This window comes from Malaclemys terrapin, chromosome 1 (assembly GCF_027887155.1).
Source record: "Malaclemys terrapin pileata isolate rMalTer1 chromosome 1, rMalTer1.hap1, whole genome shotgun sequence".
In the NCBI taxonomy this organism is placed as follows: Eukaryota; Metazoa; Chordata; order Testudines; family Emydidae; genus Malaclemys; species Malaclemys terrapin.
Window position 1 is genome coordinate 242571444 of NC_071505.1, and position 23768 is coordinate 242595211.

The 23768-nt window shown below is 43.0% G+C and overlaps 1 protein-coding gene across 2 annotated transcripts in view; it reads right to left on the bottom strand.

The window, feature by feature from the left end:
• Positions 1 to 23768, bottom strand: part of TMEM255B (transmembrane protein 255B) — a 125579-nt gene that overhangs the window by 33030 nt on the left and 68781 nt on the right. For both annotated transcript variants that reach the window (XM_054010955.1, XM_054010945.1), the window contains exon 5: positions 6041 to 6121. In XM_054010955.1, coding sequence (XP_053866930.1) covers positions 6041 to 6121 — 81 coding nt within the window. The remainder of the gene's footprint in view (positions 1 to 6040; positions 6122 to 23768) is intronic.

Here is a 23768-nt window from a genome sequence, read left to right on the forward strand (position 1 = left end):
GCTTGAACCAAGGTTGTCCCCTACAACCATTTCTTCTATCAGGTCCTCACTACTCACCAAAACCAAATCTAAAATGGCATCCCCTCTTGTTGGTTTTTCAACTACTTGGTGAAGGAATCCATCAGCTATCGCACCCAGGAAAATCTGAGCCCTATTATTATTACTAGCACTTGTCCTCCAGTCTATATCTGGGAAGTTAAAGTCTCCCATGATCACACAATTCCCATTAGTGTTTACTTCATTAAAAACATTAAAGAGGTCTCTATCCATATCCAAATCGGATCCCGGCGGTCTGTAGCACACCCCAAGCACTATTCCAGGGGAGGCTCTAGTAGCTTTCTTTCCCAATGTGATTTTTGCCCAGACAGACTCTGTCTTATCCATTCCATCCCTTCTTATTTCTTTACAGTCTACCTCATCATTGATATACAATGCTACTCCACCACCTTTGTCTTTATTTCTGTCTTTCCTAAACAGCACATAGCCTTCAATACCTGTACTCCAATCATGACTACTATTCCACCATGTTTCTGTTATCCCTATAATATCTGGTTTCACTTCCTGCACCAGTAGCTCTAGTTCCTCCATTTTGTTACCTAGGCTTTAGTGCACAAACATCTTAATTTTTGCCGTTTGGCTTCACTCATATTCTTTACCCGATTAGGCACAGACATTCTACTGCCAGTATCACCTATTAGACTGATATCTTCACAACCCTTCCTCCTTGCATCCATTCTCATAGCCACGGCTGTATCCTTTCTTACTTTGTTTTCTTCCTTCTCAATGTTAAATTCCGGCGTGGAGATTACCTGGACATCTCCCAACCATCTCCCCCAAATTCCTAGTTTAAAGCTCTTTTAATCAGTTGTGCCAGCTTCCATCCTAGAAGTCTATTTCCCTCCTTACTCAGGTGAAGTCCATCCTGAGAGAACAGTCCTCTGTCCATGAATGCTTCCCAGTGGCCATACATCCCAAAGCCCTCCTTATAGCACCGCTGCCTATGCCATCTGTTGATCGCCATAATCTTGTCACACCTTTGTTGCCCTTCTCTAGGAACAGGCAGAATCCCACTGAAAATCACCCGAGCCTCGATTTCCTTAAGCGTCTTCCCCAGCCTGGCACAGTCTCCCTTGATACGGTCCAGCAAGAATTGAGCCATATCATTTGTTCCCACATGAAGGACAATCAGCGGATTCTTTCTCGCTCCTGTTAGGATCCTTTTCAGCCTCAGGTCCACATCCCGTATCTTAGCACCCGGCAGACAGCACACCCTTCTGTTCTCTGGATCAGCTCTAGTTACAGGCCTGTCTATTCTTCTCAGTAAGGAGTCCCCAATCACTTACACCTGCCTTTTCCTGGTGATGGTGTGATTCTCCGGTCTATCCCCTGCTCCCTCTGACTGCAAGTCCTCTCAATTTCTATTGTCCCTTGTAATTCTCCGCAATCCATCCTGTATCCTCCTGGGGCTCATATTTGGTGTTATCATCTCCATTGACTCTTCCCTTCTTCCTATAGGACTAGCTGCTCTTCTCTTCTTCCTTGGCCTCTCACCTTCAGTGACCACCTGCTGTGCCCCTTCTTCATTTTCCAACTCCACAAACCTGTTCCTGAGCTCTATTTCTCCTTCACTTCTCCGTATTTTCCTCTGCCTCGTTCTCTTAGTCACACGCTTCCACTGTCCACTTTCCTCACCCAGCAATCTCCCCTCAGAGTTCTTTGGTCCTGCTTCCATCTGCAAGTCTGAGCTTTTTCCTTCAGTCTCCTCATGTCTTTGCTCCATCATCTGCTCGAACCCCCTTCTAAACTCCACCAGAGTTTCCACCTGCATCTCCAATCCTCGGATCTTTTCTTCCATCAGCTCTGTCAGGCGACACTTCATGAAAACTAAACTCTTTTCAGATACCCCCTCCAGGATCATGTACATGCCGCAGCTTCCACATCCAGTCATCTTCATTGTGTCTTCCACTGCTGCCTCTGTATCGGTCATGGCCTTCCCACCTAAAATCTATTAGTCCGGGAAACACAAACCAAACCACCAACACCCACAGCAAAACAAACCCCCAACAGGCACCAAAACACCGGCAGAACAGCACCTCCTCCCTTCACTAGCCTGTCTATTCCTCTGCCTAGCTCTCTTAGTCTCCCCCGCAAACTCCCCTTGCAAACTCCCATTGAAACTCCCGTTTACAGTTCTGTTTGCTGGCTCCTGTGCCACTGCAGCTGTCTATGCCGCTGCCTGACTGGCTGGCCGGCTACCTTTAATTGGTGCTAAGAGGAGGTCAAGGCACAACAGCCAAAACTTGAAAAAGGTAACAGTCTGGTCACTGAAATGCAGACATAGAACTTGATATGCAGAACAAACACAAATGGCACATGGTTTAGGGTCTGATTGTCCTCCCTAGCTCACATTAAGTAATACCTTACTCCTACTGAAACCAATGGACTTTGTGCAGGGCCCACAACTGATGAGGCTGTAGAAGAAAAGAAGAAGAAAAGCAGCGTGCCCTTGCCGTAGGCCAAGATACCATACAATGGATACAAGCTAACTGAGAGAACATCTCAACATGATATAGGTCCCAGACTCAGCAAAGTACTTAAGCACATCCTTCACTTTAAGTATGAGCCTACATCCCATTGAAGTCAATGAGTTTGCTCGATGAGTCCTGTCACAACCTGGCCTAGTCCCCCTTTTTAAGGACTGGTTTGTGTGGACACAACCACTGGATCTCACATGCTACTAAGCCACCTGAGCCTGGGAAGAGCTGGGTCACTGTTCACACCTCTAGGTCCCTCCCAGGGGCAGAATTCCTGGCTGCTCCCGTTCCTTGGGATGTGGGGTCCCACAGCCTGTCTGCCTTAGACCCTGAAGCCAACACTTCAGCCCTCTTGCGCCCCCTGCCTCCACATTTGCTTATACATTCCCCCTCAGAGGTCCACCTTCCTGTGGGCACTTTGAGGGTCTCATTTAACCCCTTCAGGAAAAATGTGGCAGGCAAGTATGGAATACAGGCTTAGCAAAAGAATTTCTTAACCACAGCCACTTTACTCATAAGAAATCACTAGAGAATTACAACTCTTTGCATAATAACGAAAGTTCTGAGATCTGGTTCTCACTCCTTCTGTGAGCCTGAGATCTGGTCAGCGTTTCAGGCAAGGCAGAGTCCCCCCCGCCTTTTCTCTCTTTCCAACCTTGTTTTCTGGCACATGGTGATGGTCGGTCTTCCTGATCAGAGAAGCCCACCCTTGAATACAGTCTCTGTCCCTATTTGGCCCATGTACTCCAGCTGGGAAATTCTAGACCCTTCCCGCAGCTTGGCTTATGTGCAGAGAGTCCATTGTCCCAAGAAGAGGGTCTAGTAGTTGACAGATAATCAAAGGTTGATTGCTCTGTGCTAATTTCACTATCACACTCATTCAACCAGGTGTCAAGCCCCTTTCCTGGGTAAGGTGTCTGTCTCATATATATCACAATAACCCTGCCCTGGGCAAGGTATACATGTATTCAGTCTGTAATACAAACTGGATGCTCTAATCCAAAGTGGAGGTTACACTATGAAATGAAGGTCACAATGAAGGTTACAATCCAAGATGGAGGCTGTAATACATAATTCACAATTTGATACAGATATAGCTTACTCCGTCACAAGCCCACTGAATTATGGTGTGTTTTGTTTACCTCTGTCTTTTTTACTTCAAGTCAATGGGACTTCAGTACATGCATAAGTGCTTTCCTGAACTGAAGGCATAAATCACCAAGGGCCTGATTCTGCTGCCCTTCCTCACACTGAATAGTAACTTACTTTATGAGGAGACCCACTAGTTTCAGTGACTACAGCAATCTAATCGAGTGCCACTATACTGCATGACATGTGGCAGCATCTTAAATCTATCTGTAAAATAAAGTTGGTGCAGAACTTAGCCACTTGCTTGTTACAGGGGGCATCTACCTGGCAGCACATGACACTAGTGCTTATGGATGTGTGCTGGCTACCTATTGGCAACTAGGTAAAATTTAAACTGCTGGTTGGTTTTAACCTATCACATATGTTCGTATTGGCCTGAGACCTATGTATCTTAAAGACTACCTCTCTCCTTATGCCATGCTGCCAGACTCGAGATCAGGAAGGACTCCAGAGTTGATGCCCCATTTGTACAAGAGAGGAGGGGTACCTGGAAGGCCATTCTCTGTGATGACCCTGTGGTTTTGGGACTCATTCGTTTGAAACTGTCCTAGTTTATCAACATTCAAGGCATACTGCAACGACCATACATTTGCCCTGTCTGAAAGAGTTTGGAAGTACATTAGAAGAAGATTGTAAAGATCTTAAATATATTTTCAGCTTCTGAGTTATGATATATACTAATTATTGGATGAGAGGGTTACTGGAGTTGTCTATTTTAAAACTGCATTTTTAAAACGTGCTTGGAGTGCCAAGAACAAGCACTCCTTTTTATGAGAGTAGTGAATAAATCCAAACAAATAAATACTCAATGTGAGCAAGGGGGACAGAATCAGCCACTAAATCATGTGCCACTTGTGGTTATTCTGCATGTCAAGTCCCATTCCTTCATTTCAGAGACCAGATTATTATCTTTTTCATGTTTTGCCTGGTTGTGCCTCTCCATGCCCTCAACACCAATTTAAGAGATGTTCTCGCCTCATAGTAATTGCAAGAAAATCAAATTCCAACTGTTTCTGCCAAAGGAAGGAAATGAAATGAGCAAAGTCCACCAGTTATGTATCACTTGCATGCTATCAATGGCTTTTCTAAGGAAACTTGTGCTCAGGAGAATTGCATGAAGCAAATAATCTACCTTCTTGGTGAGAAATTTGCATGGAATGTGGGTCATGCCAGCTGGTAACCAGTTGGTTAAAATAAAAAACACAAAAGCTAAACTTGACAGCTGTGGATCAATATCTCTGGATTAGTTTACAGAAATCCAGATCAATTCAGTTGGAAAAACATGTCAGTGGACAACAAAACAAGAATTTATTACAAGGGCATTAAACTAAAGATGCTATAAACCCATATTACTTTTTTTGCCAGAAGAGGGCAAAGATCTCAAAGCTGCTCAAATGTATACATTCCTAGGAGCTCTAGGCATAGTCGAATATCTCAGATGCCTTTTAGAATCAAGAGGTCTGCTTGAGAAAATCCACAGGGAAGCTTAATCAACTTCACTTTAGCAGAGAAATAGTTCTGTTTACTTGGTAGACATATCCCTGGTATTTTTTATTTTGTGGGGAGAAGAGGGAATTAAAACTATGGGAAAAGATGCTGACACAGGACCTACGTCTTATTGAGGTAGGTCAGCAAGAAGATCAGTAAAATATTCCTTTAATATATTTTCTTAAACTACAGAATGCTCTGGTTCCAACTGCATTACTCATTTACACTTGTAAAAGACTTGTCTAATATTATTAACAGTAACATTTCCCATAAGCTCATTCAGAGCTGTGGAAAGAACTGTGATTACGGATATCTGGCTTCCTGTAAGCCCTAGTACTGTTTGTCTATTTTCAGTTCGGCTCTGCTTTATTTCCTTCTTGCTACCACCAGTCTGGAATCCCACATTTGAGGGAAAAAACACAGAATTAATAGAATTAATACTAAGGAACATAGCGGGGGAAAAAAATAAGTCTAGATTTTTCAGGAGGCAACCTATTTGGGTACGGTTATTCTTCCTGCCATTTTAATATGGTTGAGATAATAAAGGGAAGCTGAATACAGAATATGGACCTTCTTGGCTTATATTAGATGATTACAGTGGAGATTTGAAGTTTTCTGGCTAATGCAAATTTATTAACTTAGATATTTACTACAATAGTCCAGGCAGCAAAACCTCCTGAAGATTATGTAATAAAGATGGAATGAGAATGGCTATACGTGATGTAAATATTATAGTCAACTCACAAAAACCTTCTGAGAAATACATTATTGAGGGTGCTATTGGGGGAAAACAAGAACATTTGGGCTTCTAATGAACCCCTCAGAACATCCCAAAGGAAATAAATGAGCTATGATATCATTTTGTTTACCTCTGTCTGGTAGGCATCGTATAAGAATCCTATTCCACTTGAATAAAACTGACACCTTCTAGTGTACAAAGGTCTAGGGTCCTGCAAGGAGAAAAAATATTCATGAAAGTATTTAATCCGGAATAACTGTGCAGTCATAATACCATCCCCCACTGCCAAAGGAACATGTTGGGTGACCAGTTAAGTGCACTGCAGTGCTGTCTGCTTTCCAATCTGTATCTGCTCAGAAATCAGTTGCAAAGGGTTACATTTCCCTTGCCCTCTCTACCTCTAGGCTGTGCACAGATAATTTATTTTTCTCTGACCCAATGGCCTCCTTTGACAGACCAGCATCTCAATCATTTAATACCTTTTTTTCCTCCCTACTACTTTCTTCCACACAGAGGTCAGATGAATAACATACTCTTCTGAGAATGGTACAGCCATTATTTCCCGACGCATAAAATCTAATACAATTAATCTTAGAATTAAAGAAAAGTATTTGGTCATTTATTTTAAAATATAATGCCTTACTTTTAAAGATTTTAAGAGTCTTTTTGCCATAGAGAGAACACAGAAAATAAAATAGGATCTTTAAATACACCACTCAATTTTTCATACAATAGGGCCCCAGGGCACTAACTCTTCTCGTAAACTAGCTAACTAAATAAATTGAAGAAAAGACAATAATGAAATGAAGGAGAAAATCTAGAGCTGAGCTCATAATTCATAATGAATCAATATTTGCCTCTTTTTCTGTTCATGAATAGCTGCAAAAAGATTATGATTTTCTCAAATATATTCACTACTCAAATTTACTTCATTTTCTTGATGCAAAAATCTACTCAGTGATAACACAAAGGGAAAGTCTGACAGGAATATCTACTGGCTGGCAGGGAGGGGCATGCTTCAAGCAGCAACCAGTTAGTAAATGACCACTTGAAGGCTACTGATGTTTGCCTCTGCTAAATTCAGGACTCTGAGTGGGATCCACAAAAGTACTAGGCACCTAAATCCCATTTTTAGGCACCACTGCAATCCACAAAACACCTGTTCAGCTGCCGTCTAACCCTGTGGGTGCCTCAAGTCACTCAGTACCTACAATAAAAGTTCCCTAGTGCCTATATTTCTGCCTCTGAATATGTAATCTGCTTTCTCCCTTGAGGTGTCCAGGCACCCATCTCCTGCCTCTGACCCAGAGCGGTGCACGAATTGGGGAAGATAGGTGTTTGGCCACCTAAATAGCACGTGGGGCCCACTTCAGTAGGTATGCTCAGAGGCTGCCTATCAGACTGGGCCCCTCGGTGAGCTCACACAAAATAACTCAGAGAACGACGACTTCCCTTATAACCTTTAGCCCAATTGTTAGGGTACTCGTGGGGTGTGGGAGAGCCCCAATTCAAGCCCCCCCCACTCCACCTGAGGAGGAGAAAGGAGTTGAACAGGGATCTGTTACCCCTCAGGTGAGTGCCCAAACTAGTGGGATATAGAGTCATTCAAACATTATCTCTGGCCCAATTAATATTTAATTATTCAATTATATAATTGCAGTGGAACAGCTTCAACAGGAAAGATTGAGGAAGCCCCACATCTGACTATCCCATAGCCTAGTGGTTAGATCATTCACCTGTGAGCTGGCTGATTTCTGTTCAAATCCCATCTTCTATTCATCAGGCAGAAGTGGAACTTGAGCCAGGGATCTCCTACATCCCAGATGAGTACCTTAACCACCAGGCTAAAGGTGATCAGAGAGGCCTTCCTGCTTTGTGTAGTATTAGCCAGACTTTGAGCACACCTACTGGATTGGGCCCTGCACATGACTTAGGCAGCTGAATGCCTGTCTTCCCCTGCAGCGGGAATCACAAACAGAGATAGGTTCCTCCCTCCAGCCTGGACTGAGGTTCCGAACTCCAAGAGGGGCGTTCGCTGTTCAGGACACACCCCTCTTGTTGACATCTTTCATTGGATAGTTTAGGCAGCTCCTGTCTAGAGTGCTGTTTTGCAGATCCCATTCTAAGGCTTCTCTCTCCCCCCAATCATTGTATGGGGAGCCACAATGCAAAACTCAGGCTTTGTGGATCACAGTTGTTCCTGTGAATTTTCTAGGCACCTAAAAGCTAGAGCTAAGCATTGTGACAATGAGCGTCATAATCCCGAAGTCCCTTTTGTGGATTGTGTGTGTGCAGGGGAGGGATTTAATGACTGCACAGATCTCTCTCACCAGTTGTATTTCACAAAGCAAAGCAGAGTGTGGGAGGAGTGGATCTGAATGAAGCTGGCACTCACAAAAAATTCCATTTTGCCATGCAGGTTTTTTAATATCTTGCTGAAGCCTAGTCCAGCAACTGAAGAGCTCTGAGACAGCTCTATCACAGAGTGTCAGTGAGACCACGGCAAGGAAAGGGGTGGGAACACCATTATCTACCAAAACCCTCTTTTCCTGCAAATTTACAGGCAAAGGACTAGTAACCCATTAGAAGAAACTCAACCCTCCCTCACCTGTCCTTTACTGTGTCAGCTTTGGTTTCAAAACCTGTTGAAACCAGGTGTAAACTGGCAGCTGAAGCTAGGGCTGTGCTAGTTAAGATCTGCTCTCAATATTTTATAATGAACTGCATAAATCTGTAAAACCCAACAAGGCAATCAGAGAAAATGCAGAGTCCTGCAGGAACGAGACAGGTAGATTAATACAGCTCATTCATCATGTTACTTGCTTTGACCTTCTGATTATCCTGGCAAGCTAAAGTAATAGCTTGAAGACAACTGCCTAAGGATTGGGTGAAGCTTAACGTTGCATCCAATAATATTTGTTTATACCATACAAGTAGAGAATGAATTGCTTCAATAACTCCTATTCTTTGGAAGAACAGGAAACACCAGAGTGGTGGAAATAACATGTCATTTCTAGAAATTGTAAAACTGGAAGGATGTTATTTTTCTACTCTGGGAAAATATTAGGTTTTAGCAGTAAGTTCTTTCACTGCTTGGGGGGGGAGGGAGAGGGAGAGAGGAGTAGTGAGCAGAGCTGAAAAGGAGCACAACACCAAGAGAAATGACGCTTGCTCCCAATATAGACATCGGTAACTTAATTAAAAATTGCCATTCGTTATGTCCACAGCAGAAGCAAGCTTCATATGTGACAATGGAAGGGCTGGAGCTAACCTTTCTTTGTGCTAATATCCTGCACTGTCAGAAGAGATACTCAGTGCTAATGTTGTCAAACACAGCTGATCTTACATATTTTTAGAGGAAGTGAGAGAATTCCCCCTTTTCCACCACCAAACATAGGAAGAGGCCTTCGACTCTACTCTCCCAGCTCACATGATGTTCCTACTCTTTACGTCTCCTTCCTACTTAATAACAAACTTTGCTTATCTCCTCCTTAGTGCTTTGGCCACTGAGGGGGCACTTGATGTGTCCACACTGCTTGGCTGTCCCGGTGAGGAACAGAACAGGGGTGATGAACCAAACTGTTCAAAATAATCATTGTTTTACTGGAATGTTGTGTGGAGAAAATGATTAGGCCTTTGACTTGTAGTGGCCACTGTAAGTACAATTAATTCATTTGGTGCAACAGCATAGTAACCCCATACATTTTTGCATGCAGCTACTTTTGAAAATGAAGTCATCTGAATATAGAGGGCAAATTTTCTGATCACAATCAATGCCTCTCAATGTATGTGTGTGTACATTAGCCTAAATTTAGTTGCCAGACTACATTTTTATTTGGGTGAAGGGTTCAGATTTAACAGATCAATGACCCACAAAGATACTAAAGATTAATTAACATTTAGTTTATTCAGATATCCAAATAAATCAATAAATCAGGGATACAGTCATCAAGGTTGATTGTGCAGTATATTAAGGCTGCTTAAAAGTAGAATAAATAAGAACCATGATTTGATTTTTTTTTTTTTATATAAACTTGCTCATATACAATGCAGTCTGCCTGAAGATTAAGAGCACACAGAATATAATAACAGAGACATTAAAAAGTGTTTAAAAATTATCCTACAATATGTCATACTTTATTAACGCTTATATGATTTTATTGCTCCATGTAATGACAAAGGAAAATGAACCATGTTTCAAAGCTGTGAAAGTATTCCTACTGGACTGCTCATAAAATGATGTCTGATTTTTTTATATTGCTATCTGCAGACTGCATATGCATATGAGAGAACTACCAATCCTTGACACTAATACGTATAGCAACACTTTCAGAAATACAGTAGGTCTACTCCAGGGGTCAGCAACGTTTGGCACGCGGCTCGCCAGGGTAAGCACCCTAGTGGGCCAGGCCAGTTTATTTACCTGCTGATACGGCAGGTTTGGCCGACTGCAGCCCCCACTGGCCGCGGTTCGCTGTCCCGGGCCAATGGGGGCGGCAGGAAGCAGCACGGGCGAGTGATGTCCTGGCCTTTGCCTCTTGCTGCCCCCATTGGCCCGGGACGGTAAACCGCGCCCAGTGGGGGCCACGATTGGCCGAACCTGCCGCATCAGCAGGTAAATAAACTGGCCCGGCCCGCTAGGGTGCTTACCCTGGAGAGCCGCGTGCCAAACGTTGCTGACCCCGGTCTACTCTTATACTCTATTAATATGTATTATTTTAACCTATTAACATTAACTCTAACATTTTACACCAAGAATATACTTTTGTTACATGTCCAAATAGTACTGAAGATAAATTAAAGAGGTTCTATTAAAAACAGACTGATGTCATTTTTAGTGTGTGCACATTACACGCACACAGTAAAAATGCCATTGATGTATTATAAAAAGACACTCTTTAATATACACACAGAGATGAAGAGATGACTAGGGCAGCTAGATGCTATGGTGATACAAATAATAACGTGTATTTAACATGGGCTAAGAACTACTCTAACAGTTCCCTGGAATACTGGGGAAAATGACAATTTTTCTTGAAAATTAATTCATTGTGGCACATAACTAAATAGCTAGACAAAATTCAGCTTCATGTTGTCAGTAAATCATGGTTTCACCTGTGCTCTCCGCAGCAGGTCTATGACTAGTGGTGCTTTCCAATATGCCCACTCTGAACCATCTCCCGTTAAAGGGGCATTATCCCAACAATGTTGTTTGCTGCTTGAAAATCAGTGGGAAGGGAAAGAATAGCGCTGCGTGTGTACCCTGTTACATGATCCTGCAAAGACGGAATGACAGTTCTCCATAGGGCCTGATCCTGCAAGGTGCTGAGCATATTTACATTCCCGCTGATATTACTTTCAACACAGGGCACTCAGGGTGAAATCCTGGCCCCAGGAAAGTTGAGGGGAGTTTTGTCACTGAGCTCAGTGGGACCAAGATTTTGCCTTAGCACTTTACAAGATGAGGCAACTGAAAAGCACCTGCGAACTTCTGAGGTTTGACTGGCCTGGATCCTGTAGGGACCTCTTATGATTTACATTTTAGGCTGAGATTTCCATAATCATCAAAGGGATTTGGATGCTCAATTCCTATTAATTTCTGCCAAATCACAAAAGTCTCAGCCTTTGTGAAAAATAATTTCAGACACAAAGGGACTGAACTGTAGCCCTCTCCCAACCTGGTTTTTGGTTTTGGAGTTTGGTGCACATATTAGGACATAGGTCTGACAAACAGAAGGCTGGGAGAGGAGAGTTAAGCCCAGAAAGAGAAGATTCTGGCCCAAATGCAAACAGTTTTGGTTTGGCTGATTTGCTGTTTTTAAAAGCACATGGCACAAAACCCACATTCTCCTGGATGCTGGCAGCATCCCATTGCAATTTTTGAAGAATAAAATAGCCTTTGAACAATATCTCCAGCAGATTTGGCACAGCTGGTTTTTGGGTTTGTTTGGGTTTTTTTAAGCTCAGGTATGGAATGCAGGTTTTCTCATCCCAATTTTTGTTTCCTTGGGGAAAAACATACATAGAGTAGATAATACAATGAAAATTCCATGTTCTCTCTGTCTGAGCCCCATCCTACAGTTTCTGAAGGCTGTAACAAGCATAAACCTTGGTAAGTAATGCTTATGCAACACGTTGTGGATGTGAAACATTTATTAAAAATTATTATACACTAAGTGCTAATTTTTATTTTTCTATCATTTTTTATCCTCCAATACTCGATTAATGGCTATAGAAGCTCAGAAGTTCTGAGTTTCTCATTCATTTGCTTCTTGCTGATAAATTAGGTTTTTGTACTGAGTACTCCTTGAGTTTAGTCGTGAGCACATTACAGATAGTAGCCAAGATTTTTCAAGAGGATCTAAATTTAAAACCACACACAATAAGACAAGACTTCTCCAGAGATAGTTTTCCTGTGTAACAACAACTAAACTCTGGTTCCAAACATGTATCTGTATGTTTCTAGTTATTCTAATTCTCTTCAATATCAGGCCATCCGTTGCCTTTTTGGAAACATACATGCAAATACACAGGTGTATGTTACCTCATTGTTACTGCAGCAGGGCAAATGTAAATGTGAATTCCAAAATCATCTGTCTGCCAACCAAAATGGGTAGGCTGCCTTTGTGTTCAGTTACTATAAAAACTACATTAATATGAAGGGAAGTGTTCTGGAGCTCCTGCCATTCCTAAATCTCTCTGATCAAGAACTGTTTCTTTGGCAAGAGGACATTAAATCATTTGGACAAAGCTCAAAGGAAGATGTGTGACTGCTAAGTAAGGTAACCTCTAGAAAATCCCAGTGACTTTTATGAATGATCGGTTCCCTAATTTTTCTGGAGTCATATATAAAAAAACCACAAGATTTTTATTTAAGTGTTACAGGAAACTTCTCTTCCCTATGACCAGCAGGACATTAGTGAATATCTGGGTTGAATATGTAGGATAGAATTTTCAATGCTGTCGTAAACAGGGTATAATTCATAGGAACAGAATATTCTACCCCCCTTTGTACACCTGACCCCGGCAACCCCTAATTTAAGCATAAAATTACACATTATGGAACCATGAACAAGTTGTTCTCTCTGGCAATTATTTTCAGCTTCTACTTCCTGAAGTTCTGTGTAGAGGTGTACAAAATTCAGTCTGTGATTTGCAATTTTTTGCAGTAGAAACAGACCCTTTCGTATACTCTTGTAAAAGAAAGAAAAGAAAAGGAAAAAAAAAAAAAACCAACACCCCCCCCCAATTTATTTTGCATAATTTCACAACTGAGGGAAAAAGTAAAAACTGTGAACCCCTGAACTCTCCCTCCCATTCCATGCCACCAGAACTTTACAGGATTTACCCATTGTAGGGCCCAAGAAAATAAAATACACAATAAACAACAATATTGGTTGCACATCTTCTAGAAAGAATCAGTAATCGTAGAATCGTAGAACTGGAAGGGACCTCGAGAGGTCATCTAGTCCAGTCCCCTGCACTCAAGGCAGGACTAAGTATTATCTAGACTACCCCTGAAAGGTGTTTGTCCAACCTGCTCTGAAAATGGTAGTGCAGAAAACTCTATTTTCAAATGTACTATTTACTTGTAAGTACATAAAACTATAAATCCCAGCAATCATGGGTGCTGCTTTATTTAAATGAACAAATGAAATCAATTTAACCAAGTAATCATTTTATATAGCCTTTAAAAATAGGGTTGTGTTACTTTAAATATTGTTGCAGTTTCAATATTAGGCAGAGCATGTGTGCCCTCTAGAGGAATATATGTATCCTCACCAGTACAGTAAAGTTCAACCAAAGGTTAGAAGCCACAGAATATAAACTCTGGGCTTTTCTTTCTTTCTTTCTGTTCATGGTCCCCTTCATTCTGTGCCATACTGGGGACTAACTCAGTTAGTGAGTAAGGGAAATGTCTCAAAAAGAGGTTGTCATGACACGATCCCACTTCTCACCTAATCCCACAGAACCATTTCGCCTTGCCCTCTGTACATCAACTGAGAAGCAGCCTCTGTGTGTCATACTCACTTTACCCCAATGGTTTTCCAGGCAGGAATCCATGTGGCAGTTAACACTGGTTGAACCACCATCATGTCTCCTTCATGCCCCTCAAAAAGTAGGCAAGGTGCAAGTCTAGGGGAGAGTGGAAACAGAGGGACAGGGCTGTCTCTTCTTGCTGATGTCCCAGAATCCATGATTTGCACCCATAATTCTCTGCAGAGTCAGCAGCTTGGCATTTATTTGTACAGTGATTGTGGGGGGGGGGAGGGGTTATAAAAATGACATGAAGCCACCTTTACTTTGCTTCTCCCTAGAACTGTTAGAAAAAAATATGAATTTCTTAAAATGGTCAATGAAAACTTTTTACAATATAAAAAAAACCTTTTTTTTTTAATTTGCTGATTTTGGCCAGCTTAAAGGATGGTCGAAATTTTTGCTGAACATTTTTTGAAAATTTTCCATATTTTTTTCTGCATTTTTTTTTTTTAAATCAGCTCTATGTTCCCCTCCCCATTCCCAGTCTTGGCCTGCACCGACCAGAGAATCTAGCCCTCTATCTTTTATTAGATGCATGACACTTCAGTTTTAATTTGCATTTGCAAGGGCTCTGCATCTGTTGTGAAGGAGACTCTCTGTAGAATTGCATCCAGTAGCTACTAGCGAATGGCAGAGAAAAAAGAGATAGATAGAACATCGACAATATAGCAGAAGGAAGAATGAGGATACTGCTAATAATGATGCTGTTGATGTTCAAAGGTGATGAGTACCAGCACCTCCTTTTGACTCCAATGGAAGGTGGTATTGCTCAGACTAAAAGCATATAGTGCGTTAAAGTGCGCACACATATGCAGTGCATGTTATTGTTTAAATTGATCAATGAAGAACAATTTAATGCAAATTACTTCCACAACGTTTTTTTAAATGGAAGCAAAAGCCTGGAAGAAATGTTTAATCAAACATATTAAACCACATGTCCATTTCAACACTCTTAAAATACTGTACACTAGCTCTCTTTAAGTGCCAAATTATTAGGAAGAGCTTAAATGATTATTTAATAGTCTAAAGTGTCAAGAGAAGAGAAGGACCCAGTCTGTCAAGTTAAATAGGAATTATAAAAAGAGGCCTTTGAAAGTGCAGCATGGAAGATAAATCATTCCTAGGAATGATGGGGAAATAAATCTATTTTATGAGGAAATGAGGTTATTAAAACCATAGCATTTGTTCTGCCTTCAGCACTGGAACTAGTCCAGTTCAGAACAGCAAAAACGGCAGGCTAGCTTTTTAGAATGCCGTACAGGTACCGACACGTACAGTGGTATGGGATGGGCAGAGAAGCACAATAAAGTACTTAAGCATATTGTGATGATTTCTGAACCTCTTGTAATGTAAAATGAAACCCACACACTCACACTGTTCCTGCCCTATCTGTCTGTCTACCCATCTATCTTGCCTCCATCACTATAATATCAGAGTGCCTCTGTAGTAATCGGTGGCCTTTTAATAGGTCAAACTCTACCCACAGATGTGTGCAGTATCAGACTAGAAAAATCTGTTACTTATATGAGTGAGAAGCACAGGTGGTCCCATAAGTAGCAGGAAAGCTTCAGAAAATGGCTTGCCAATAGAATCTCACTCATTATTTAAAAATCAGACCTTTCCTATTCCCTTTTCTATTTTAAGAGATATAGTGTGTGGGGAAAGTTTTGCAATAAGTCTCAAGACAGCATGTGCTCAGTTTTAATTCCAAAGGGGTAGGGGATCTTATTGTGGTGCTAATGATAGGCCTCTCTCAACTGATCAATATCAGGTTTAGATTTTTTTGCACAAATATTGGTCAAACAGATTGAAAAATTTAGGCCCTGATTCTAAGGCTTTCTGCAGCACCTTTGCAATGACTTAGCTTTGAGGTTACTCTGATTGATACCTGAGGGGCCCGTCCTATGCACAGCAGCAGGATTTTGGGAATGCAAATATATGCTGTATACTGTTTTTGCACACACACCTTTGCTGATGCCCACTCAACCTGTGCAGTACACTCCTTAACCACAGCCAGAGAGTGGCCCATAACTTTGTAGCCTGTCAGCAGAGATAACATTGACAAGCAGGGCAAAATATGAAGAAAAAGTTTAGAGGAACAAGAACAAAGGCCTGTGGGACACCAATTTAGAGGGGGGGGGGGAGAATTATTATCCTGGAGTAACCTGAGAGAGTAATCGTGTTAGTGGGGAAGAAAACCATTGCACTGGGAAGTTAGCAAGATATAGGTGCCGAGGCAACGAAGGAGCAAAGAGTGATGTTCAGTCTCAAAAGCAACTGATAAGTCAGATAGGATAAGAACAGCAGTGAGATCTTTGGTATTAGCCAGAAGCAAAATATTAATAACTATAGAAAGGGCTGTTCTGGTAGAATGGTCAGAACAAAAAAAGAGGTATGAGTTATCAGAGAAGTCAATTTTTCCTCCCACAGCCAGTTTTACTCTGTTTTTCTTCTCCCTCTGGGCAGATTTTTCACAATTATTTTCTTTCAAACTTCTCTGCACAATCCTAGTGACCTTATCCTCTAATGTTCATGGACTTCCACACTTTCCTTTCAGTTGCATATTTCACTTTCAGGGCTTTTGGTTTTGTAGCATCACAGTGTCCCAATTTATTGTCAGTCACAAACACACTGCCAGTTTACTGGGTATTTTGTGCTTTTAGAGAATAGGAGAACATAAAAATAATGGACACAGTCCAAATAACTGAACTTTTACCAGCTATGGACCATAATTTCCCCTCCCAGAGACAAATCCCTGGGAAAGAATAAAGGATTCAGAACATTCATCATAGAACTCATCATGATCATCTTGTGCTCCTGAAGAGACAGGAAATTGTATCCCAGTGAAGGAGGCAAGGACATAACCTGTAAGAAACCCCTTGCCAAGCAGTAGCAGAGCTAGGTTTTGCAACTGGAGGGGAGGGGATGGGTGATGTATGGCAGTGCCATCTCAAGAACATAAGAACGGCCATACTGGGTCAGACCAAAGGTCCATCTAGCCCAGTATCCTCTCTTTTGACAGGGGCCAATGCCAGGTGCCCCAGAGGGAATGAACAGAACAGTGCATTTTATTGAGTGATCCATCCCTTGTCATCCAGGCCCAGCATCTAGCATGGGGTTGCAAACCTGACCATCTTAGCTAATAGCCATTGATGGACCTATCCTCTGTGAATTTATCTAATTTTTTTTTTAACCCCAGTTACAGTTTTGGCCTTCACAACATTCCCAGCAATGAATTTCACAGGTTGATTGTTTATTGTGTGAAGAAATACTTCCTTATGTTAAATTAATATGCAGCTGGTATAAAACTAATTGAGTGATCTCTGAATCTTGCGTTATATGAAGGGGTAAATAACACTTCCTTATTCACTTTCTCCAAACCATTCATGATTTTATAGACCTTTATCATGTCTCCCATTAGTTATCTCTTTTCTAAGCTCAGTAGTCCCAGTCTTTTAAATCTCTCCTCATAAAGAAGCTGTCCCATACCCCTAATCATTTTTGTTGCCCTTCTCTGTGCTTTTTCCAATTCTAATGTATCTTTTTTGAGGTGGGGCCAATTACTCTATTGGCTTGTTAATTTCATACATTATCGTGCCTGTGTATTTTACATGTTGTTATGCCTGCGGCACCCTCCACACCAGCACTGCAACGCTAATCCCAGCCTGGTATGAAGGGGAGGTCCTAGAAGAGGGTTGTGGCTGGAGAGTGAGCCCACCCCAACGATGGCTCTCACAGGCGCCGGCTTCCTCAGGGTCCCAGGGGTACTCAAACCCCTGCTCTGCCACTGAAAGTCTGGTCAGTGGTGCAGCAGGACTAAGGCAGGCTCCCTGTCTGCCCTGGTTCCGCATGGCTCCTGGAAGCGGGCGGCATGTCCAGCCCCTAGGTGCAGGGGCAGCCACAGAGGCTCTGTGCACTGCCTGTGCCCTGAGCGCCAGCTCCACAGCTCCCATTGGCTGGGAACCACAGCCAATGGGAACTGTGGGTGCGACGCCTGCAGGGGTGGGCAGTCCGCTCCACGCAGAGCCACCTGGCTGTGCCTCCACCTAGGTGCTGGACATGCCGGCCGCTTCCGGGAGCGGTGCGGAGCCAGGGCAGGCAGCGAACCTGCCTTAGTCCCGCTGCACCGCTGACTGGGAGCTGCCTGAGGTAAGCACTGCCCGGCCAGTGCCTGCATCCTGAACCTCCTGCCCCAGGTCAAAAGCCCCTCCTGTACCCTAACTCCTTCCCAACACCAACCCCCTGCCCCATATCGGAACCCCCTGCTGCACCCAAACTCCCTCCCGTGGCCTGCGCCCCACATCCCCTCCTGCACCTCAGGCCCCAGCCCTGAGCCCCCTCCCACATCCCAAACCCCTTACCCCGCTCTAGATCCCACACCCTCAGCTGTAGCCCGGACCCCCTCCCTCACCCCAGAGCTCACTCCCTCACTCCAAACCCCTTGGCCCAGCCCAGAGCACCCTCCTGCACCCCAAACCCTTCATCTCCAGCCCCAACCCAGAGCCCATACCCCCAGCCAGAGCCCTCACCCCCTCCTGCACCCCAACCACCTGCCCCAGCCCAGAGCCTTCACCCACACCCTGAATTCGTCATTTCTGGCCCCATCACAGAGCCTGCACCTCCAGCTGGAGCCCTCACCTCTTCACGCACCCCAACCTCCTGCCCCAGCCCAGTGAAAGTGAGTGAGGGTGGGGGAGAGCAAGCACCAGAGGGAAGTGGGCTGGAGTGAGTTGAGGTGCGGGGCCTTGGGGAAGGGGTGGGGCAGGGCAAAGGTGTTCGGTTTTGTGCAATTAGAAAGTTGGCAACCCTAACCCAGCCTGTGGCTGTAAGCCTCTGAGCCCAGGTCAATAGACTCAGGCTTGTGCTATCGTACTACAAATAGCTGTGTAGAAGTTGCAGTTATGTCTTGAAGCCTAAGGATGGAGGTGGGCTTCTGAGCTCTATCTACGCAGCTATTTGTAGTGTGAGCACCAGTCTGTCGACCAGGGCTCGGAAGCTCACTGCCCTAGCTGTGTAGATGTACCTTTATCTGCCCTGTGCCTCAGCGTCTCAGCTGTAAAATAATATTATATAAAGACATTACAGATTATGTAGTGCTCAGATACTCCAGGAATGGTGGCCATCTAAGTATCTCAGCCCTGCCCCCTTTCTGCTGCGAATGCTCCTTGTGCTCGGGTTACGACAGAGTAGCTGCAATTCTACCTAGAGCAATGAGGATCCTCATGGAGCCAGAGCTGCCACATTTCCGGCTGCTTTGCACTGCCATGGTACTCGCCAGGATCTTTCCCCAAACGTGTATATGTGTATCAGCTGGTACAGTCCTCTCAAGAGACCTCAAAACAAAATTTCCAAGAGAGCTTAAAACACATGGCCAGATTCTGACCAGCGTGAAGCCTAGGGTGACTCCTACCTGGATACAGAGTGTGGGGGAGGCAGAGGGAGCATCCAGAGACTGCCTCCAACCCCAAATACAGTGCATTTCCCCACTGCCTGCATTCAGGGGGGGGCTCTTCTAAATGCAAGGATGTCTGGGAGTCTGGAGGGAAAGTGCAATGGAACTACTTTTTCTCCTCCAGTTTGGCTACTACTGCTGCCAATTGTGTTACCTTCCACATTGCACAGCAATAGGCAACTCTGGCTTCTTAGCCCTGGTCTACACAACAAACTGATGTCGTTATAACTACGTTGCTCAGGCGTGTGAAAACCCCTGAGAGACACAGTTCTACCAAATACCCCCAGACGTAGACAGCACCATGTTGACGGGAGGGCTTCACCCATCAACATAGCAACCACCTCTTGGAGAGATGGGGAGAAACTCTCCTGTCAGTGTCGGATGCGTCTTCACTAAGCACTCAAGTGGTGCAGCTGTGTCAGTGCAGCACTATGTGTAGACAAGCCTTCAGTGTTGCACTGAGAATACTGTTTTTAATTTTCTGAGCATTAGCACCTAGATAGTCTAGTGGGGGGGGGGGGGGGGACTTTGAACTGCCAATAATAGAAATAATAAATACTATTTTTGTATATTTGAGCTCTTTACTTTGGCTTTAATGTAGTATTTTAACTAAACAGTTGATTGATATTATTCAGAGCTGTGATTTTAGTTATTGCTTCATGCAATTATACATTTAATTGCTTATTATATTTGATTACTTACATTGCTTGATTATAGGGCTCACTCTGTAAACTGACTGCTGTCTCTTGATTATAACTTCATTGTGTCATTTGAGCAATCACCCAATCACATGAACTACTCAAACTATTTAATCTGTTGCTGGCAATATAACAGAGCTATATTAAGTAAAACAAAACAAAACAAAAAAAAACCCACAAAACCCTCCTCCTAATACTACAATAACTCAGTCTTTAAAAACATAAATCAGGAAAATCAAAGTTATGGTTGTTGTGGGAACCACAACTCTGGAAGTTCCTAACTTTTAATTGCATTAAGTTATGTTTTTTACATTTATAATTCCTTTTTGCTTTTATTTTATGTTAAAGAGAAGGAAAGAGGAAGGCACTGGTGCAGTGGTGGGCCACCTGCGGCCCATGGTCTATCAGGGTAATCCGCTGGCAGGCCACAAGACAGTTTGTTTACATTGACCATCTACAGGCACTGCCACCCACAGCTCCCAGTGGCTGCAGTTCGCCATTCCTGGCCAATGGGAGCTGCGGGAAGCCGCGGGCTGCAGGGACATGCTGGCCGCTGCTTTCCACAGCTCCCATTGGCCGGGAACAGTGAACCATGATCACTGGGAACTGCGGGCAACCGTGCCTGCGGACGATCAATGTAAACAAACCTTTTTGCGGCCCGCCAGCAGATTACCCTGACAGGCCGCAGTTGAATGATCACATATCCAAATAAAATGCTCCAAGTCCTCCCTGTTTATTATTATTTATTATTTTATAGGACCTGTAAATGTGCAAGGTGCTTAGAAAACAAATTGAAGCCAGGTGCCTGCTCCAAGGCACTCTCAATCAAAGGCCCTGATCCTGCAAACATATCCACATTTGAGGTAAACCTTCAAACTCTCACAGCACCCCAATGAAGTCAATAGGTCTCAATAAGGGTGAAAGGATCTTCCTACATTGATGGGAATGCAAAATTGGAGCCTGAACACAGCCCAACAGACAAGCAAGATGACAACATACATGGAAGCTGAAGGAGGAAGGATGTGGGTTATACAAGTAGAGAAGGGAAGTGGGGGAATAGTCAGGATGGGAAATAGAGGATTCTCCATCTCCTGATGTCTTTAAATCATAACTGGATGCCTTTTCGGAAGATGTGCTTTAGCCAAACACAAGTTATGCTTTAGTAAAAGACAAGTTATTGTGCTCCATATAGTGAGAACAAGGTGAAGTTACTGGTCTGCGATATACTTGAGGTCATACCAGATGATCTAATGGTCCCTTCTGGCCTTAACTCTATGAATCCATGATACTATGAATTAAGATGGCCTAAACTGAGTAATCAATCAATTCATGTGTGTGTCTTGATTGTTCAGGTGTTGTGAGTTTTTTCCTGTCTCCTCTGATCATCACTGCAAATTTTAAAGTTCAAGTACATCTCAGAAGTTCATGAATATTGAAATGTACCATGTCAGTGCTCAACAAAAAGCACCTGCGTGCGGGTGCATCTACATAACTGCACCATGACACATGCAAACCAGTATGGAAAATGTCTGATGCATGATCAATATACTATTTTCATTAATTTATAACTCCTTCATTTTATAAACAAACTTTTCTAAACTTGGCAAAGCATGTATTTCTCAATGAAGACTAAATACATGACAAATATGAAGTGGATTATGAAAGCTTATGCCCAAATAAATTTGTTAGTCTCCAAGGCGCCACAAGGACTCCTCGTTGTCTTTTTTTACAACAAATATGAACATGCAAAATAAATATATGTTCAAGTTACTCCAGTATCAAAAAAACAAAGTGGAAAATTTGTTTAAAGGATGAACGTTGAAGGAAGCTGCCCCCCCCTCCAGTCCCTCACCTTCCTCCCATTTTACAGATGAGTATAGTAAAACATACAGAGGAAGCCTTGAGAAACCTTTCACCAATTCCCTGGTGAATACAGATCCAAACCCCTTGGATCTTAAAACAAGGAGAAATTAACCATTCCCCTCCTTCCTCCCACCAACTCCTGGTGAATCAAGATCCAAACCCCTTGGATCTTAAAACAAGGAAAAATCAATCAGGTTCTTAAAAAGAAGGTTTTTAGTTAAAGAAAAAGGTAAAAATCATCTCTGTAAAATCAGTATGGAAAATAACTTTACAGGGTAATCAAACTTAAAGAGCTCAGAGGACTCCCCTCTAGTCTTAGGTTCAAAGTACAGCAAACAAAGATAAACACTCTAGTAAAAGATACATTTACAAGTTGAGAAATCAAAGGAAAAACTAACACGCCTTGCCTGGCTATCTACTTACAAGTTTGAAATAGGAGAGACTTGTTTAGAAAGATGTGGAGAACGTGGATTGATGTCTGGTCCCTCTCAGTCCCGAGAGCAAACGAACCCAAAACAAAGAGCACAAACAAAAGCCTTCCCCCCGTCCAAGATTTGAAAGTATCTTGTCCCCTTATTGGTCCTTTAGGTCAGATGCCAGCCAGGTTACCTGAGCTTCTTAACCCTTTACAGAGAAAAGGATTTTGGAGTCTCTGGCCAGGAGGGATTTTATAGTACTGTACACAGGACAGCTGTTACTCTTCCCTTTATAGTTATGACAATGTCCAATGACCATGTTAGCCCTGTTAGCCCCAGCCATGCATGGGAACGTGTGTTCAATTTGTCATCCACCATGGCCCCTAAGTCCTTTCCAGGATACACTCCCTCCATCCTGTAACCATGGTCCCCTTCTTTAGATCAGATCCTCCCCGCTCCTCTAGCTCCTTCACTGCAGGTAAAAGGGCCAGAGTGGCATAAAAGGGCCTTAAAAACCCATATCAACTGAGAGGATTTCCCCAGTGCAGGCACTGTGGAAGACAGATGTTGGGCTGACCTCTGAGAAGCCCCAGTCCAGCGAGCGTGCCAGGATGGGACCATGAGAAGAAGGGTCATATCAGGGGTCGGACCACAAGACCCAGCACTATGGAGATTCCTAGAGGGCCGTCCAAGAAGGCTGCTGTAACTTAGAGAGGCCTCCAGGGATGTCTAAATTATGCCAAGGCCCTCTCCTGGGTCAGAAGGGCATAAAGGTTGCTGAAAGACCCCCTAGCCCGTTCTTCTTCCTGACTAGGGAATTCTATGCTGTACCTTTTAGAGGTGCAGAACTAGATGCATGACTACACTTGGCTCTATTAAAATGATTATTATTTGAATGGGCTCAGCACCTGTCCTGCTAGAAAGGCTTCCATTGATTGGAATAGCCCTGCTGGCAGCATTAAGAGCCAGATTCTGCTGTCATTTAAGTCAGTGGGAGCAGGTATATAACACACAGTATCTTTCCCAGACTGCTGCACAATTTAGAGGGCACTATCTAATTTGTGCAGCAGCCTGTGAAGGACACTATATATTTTCCATTGTACTACAAGGTGTGAAATCCAGTACCGTACTCTATGTCGCAAGAGCATCAGCTTCAAAATACAGTGTATCCTAAATTATCACACTGCATTTTAAAGTCATTTAATAAAACATTCTCCTACACTGATTTTTCTTTTAAGAACATCAGTTTTTACTAAAAAGCATCTGTAAGTGCCTACTCCAAAAAATAAAAAGCATACAGCTGAAAATAAAGGCTTTTAATAGGAGCTAAACATCACAAGTGAGCAAGTGTTAGTCTTCAGTTAGGAATAATTAGTTCCGATTCAATTG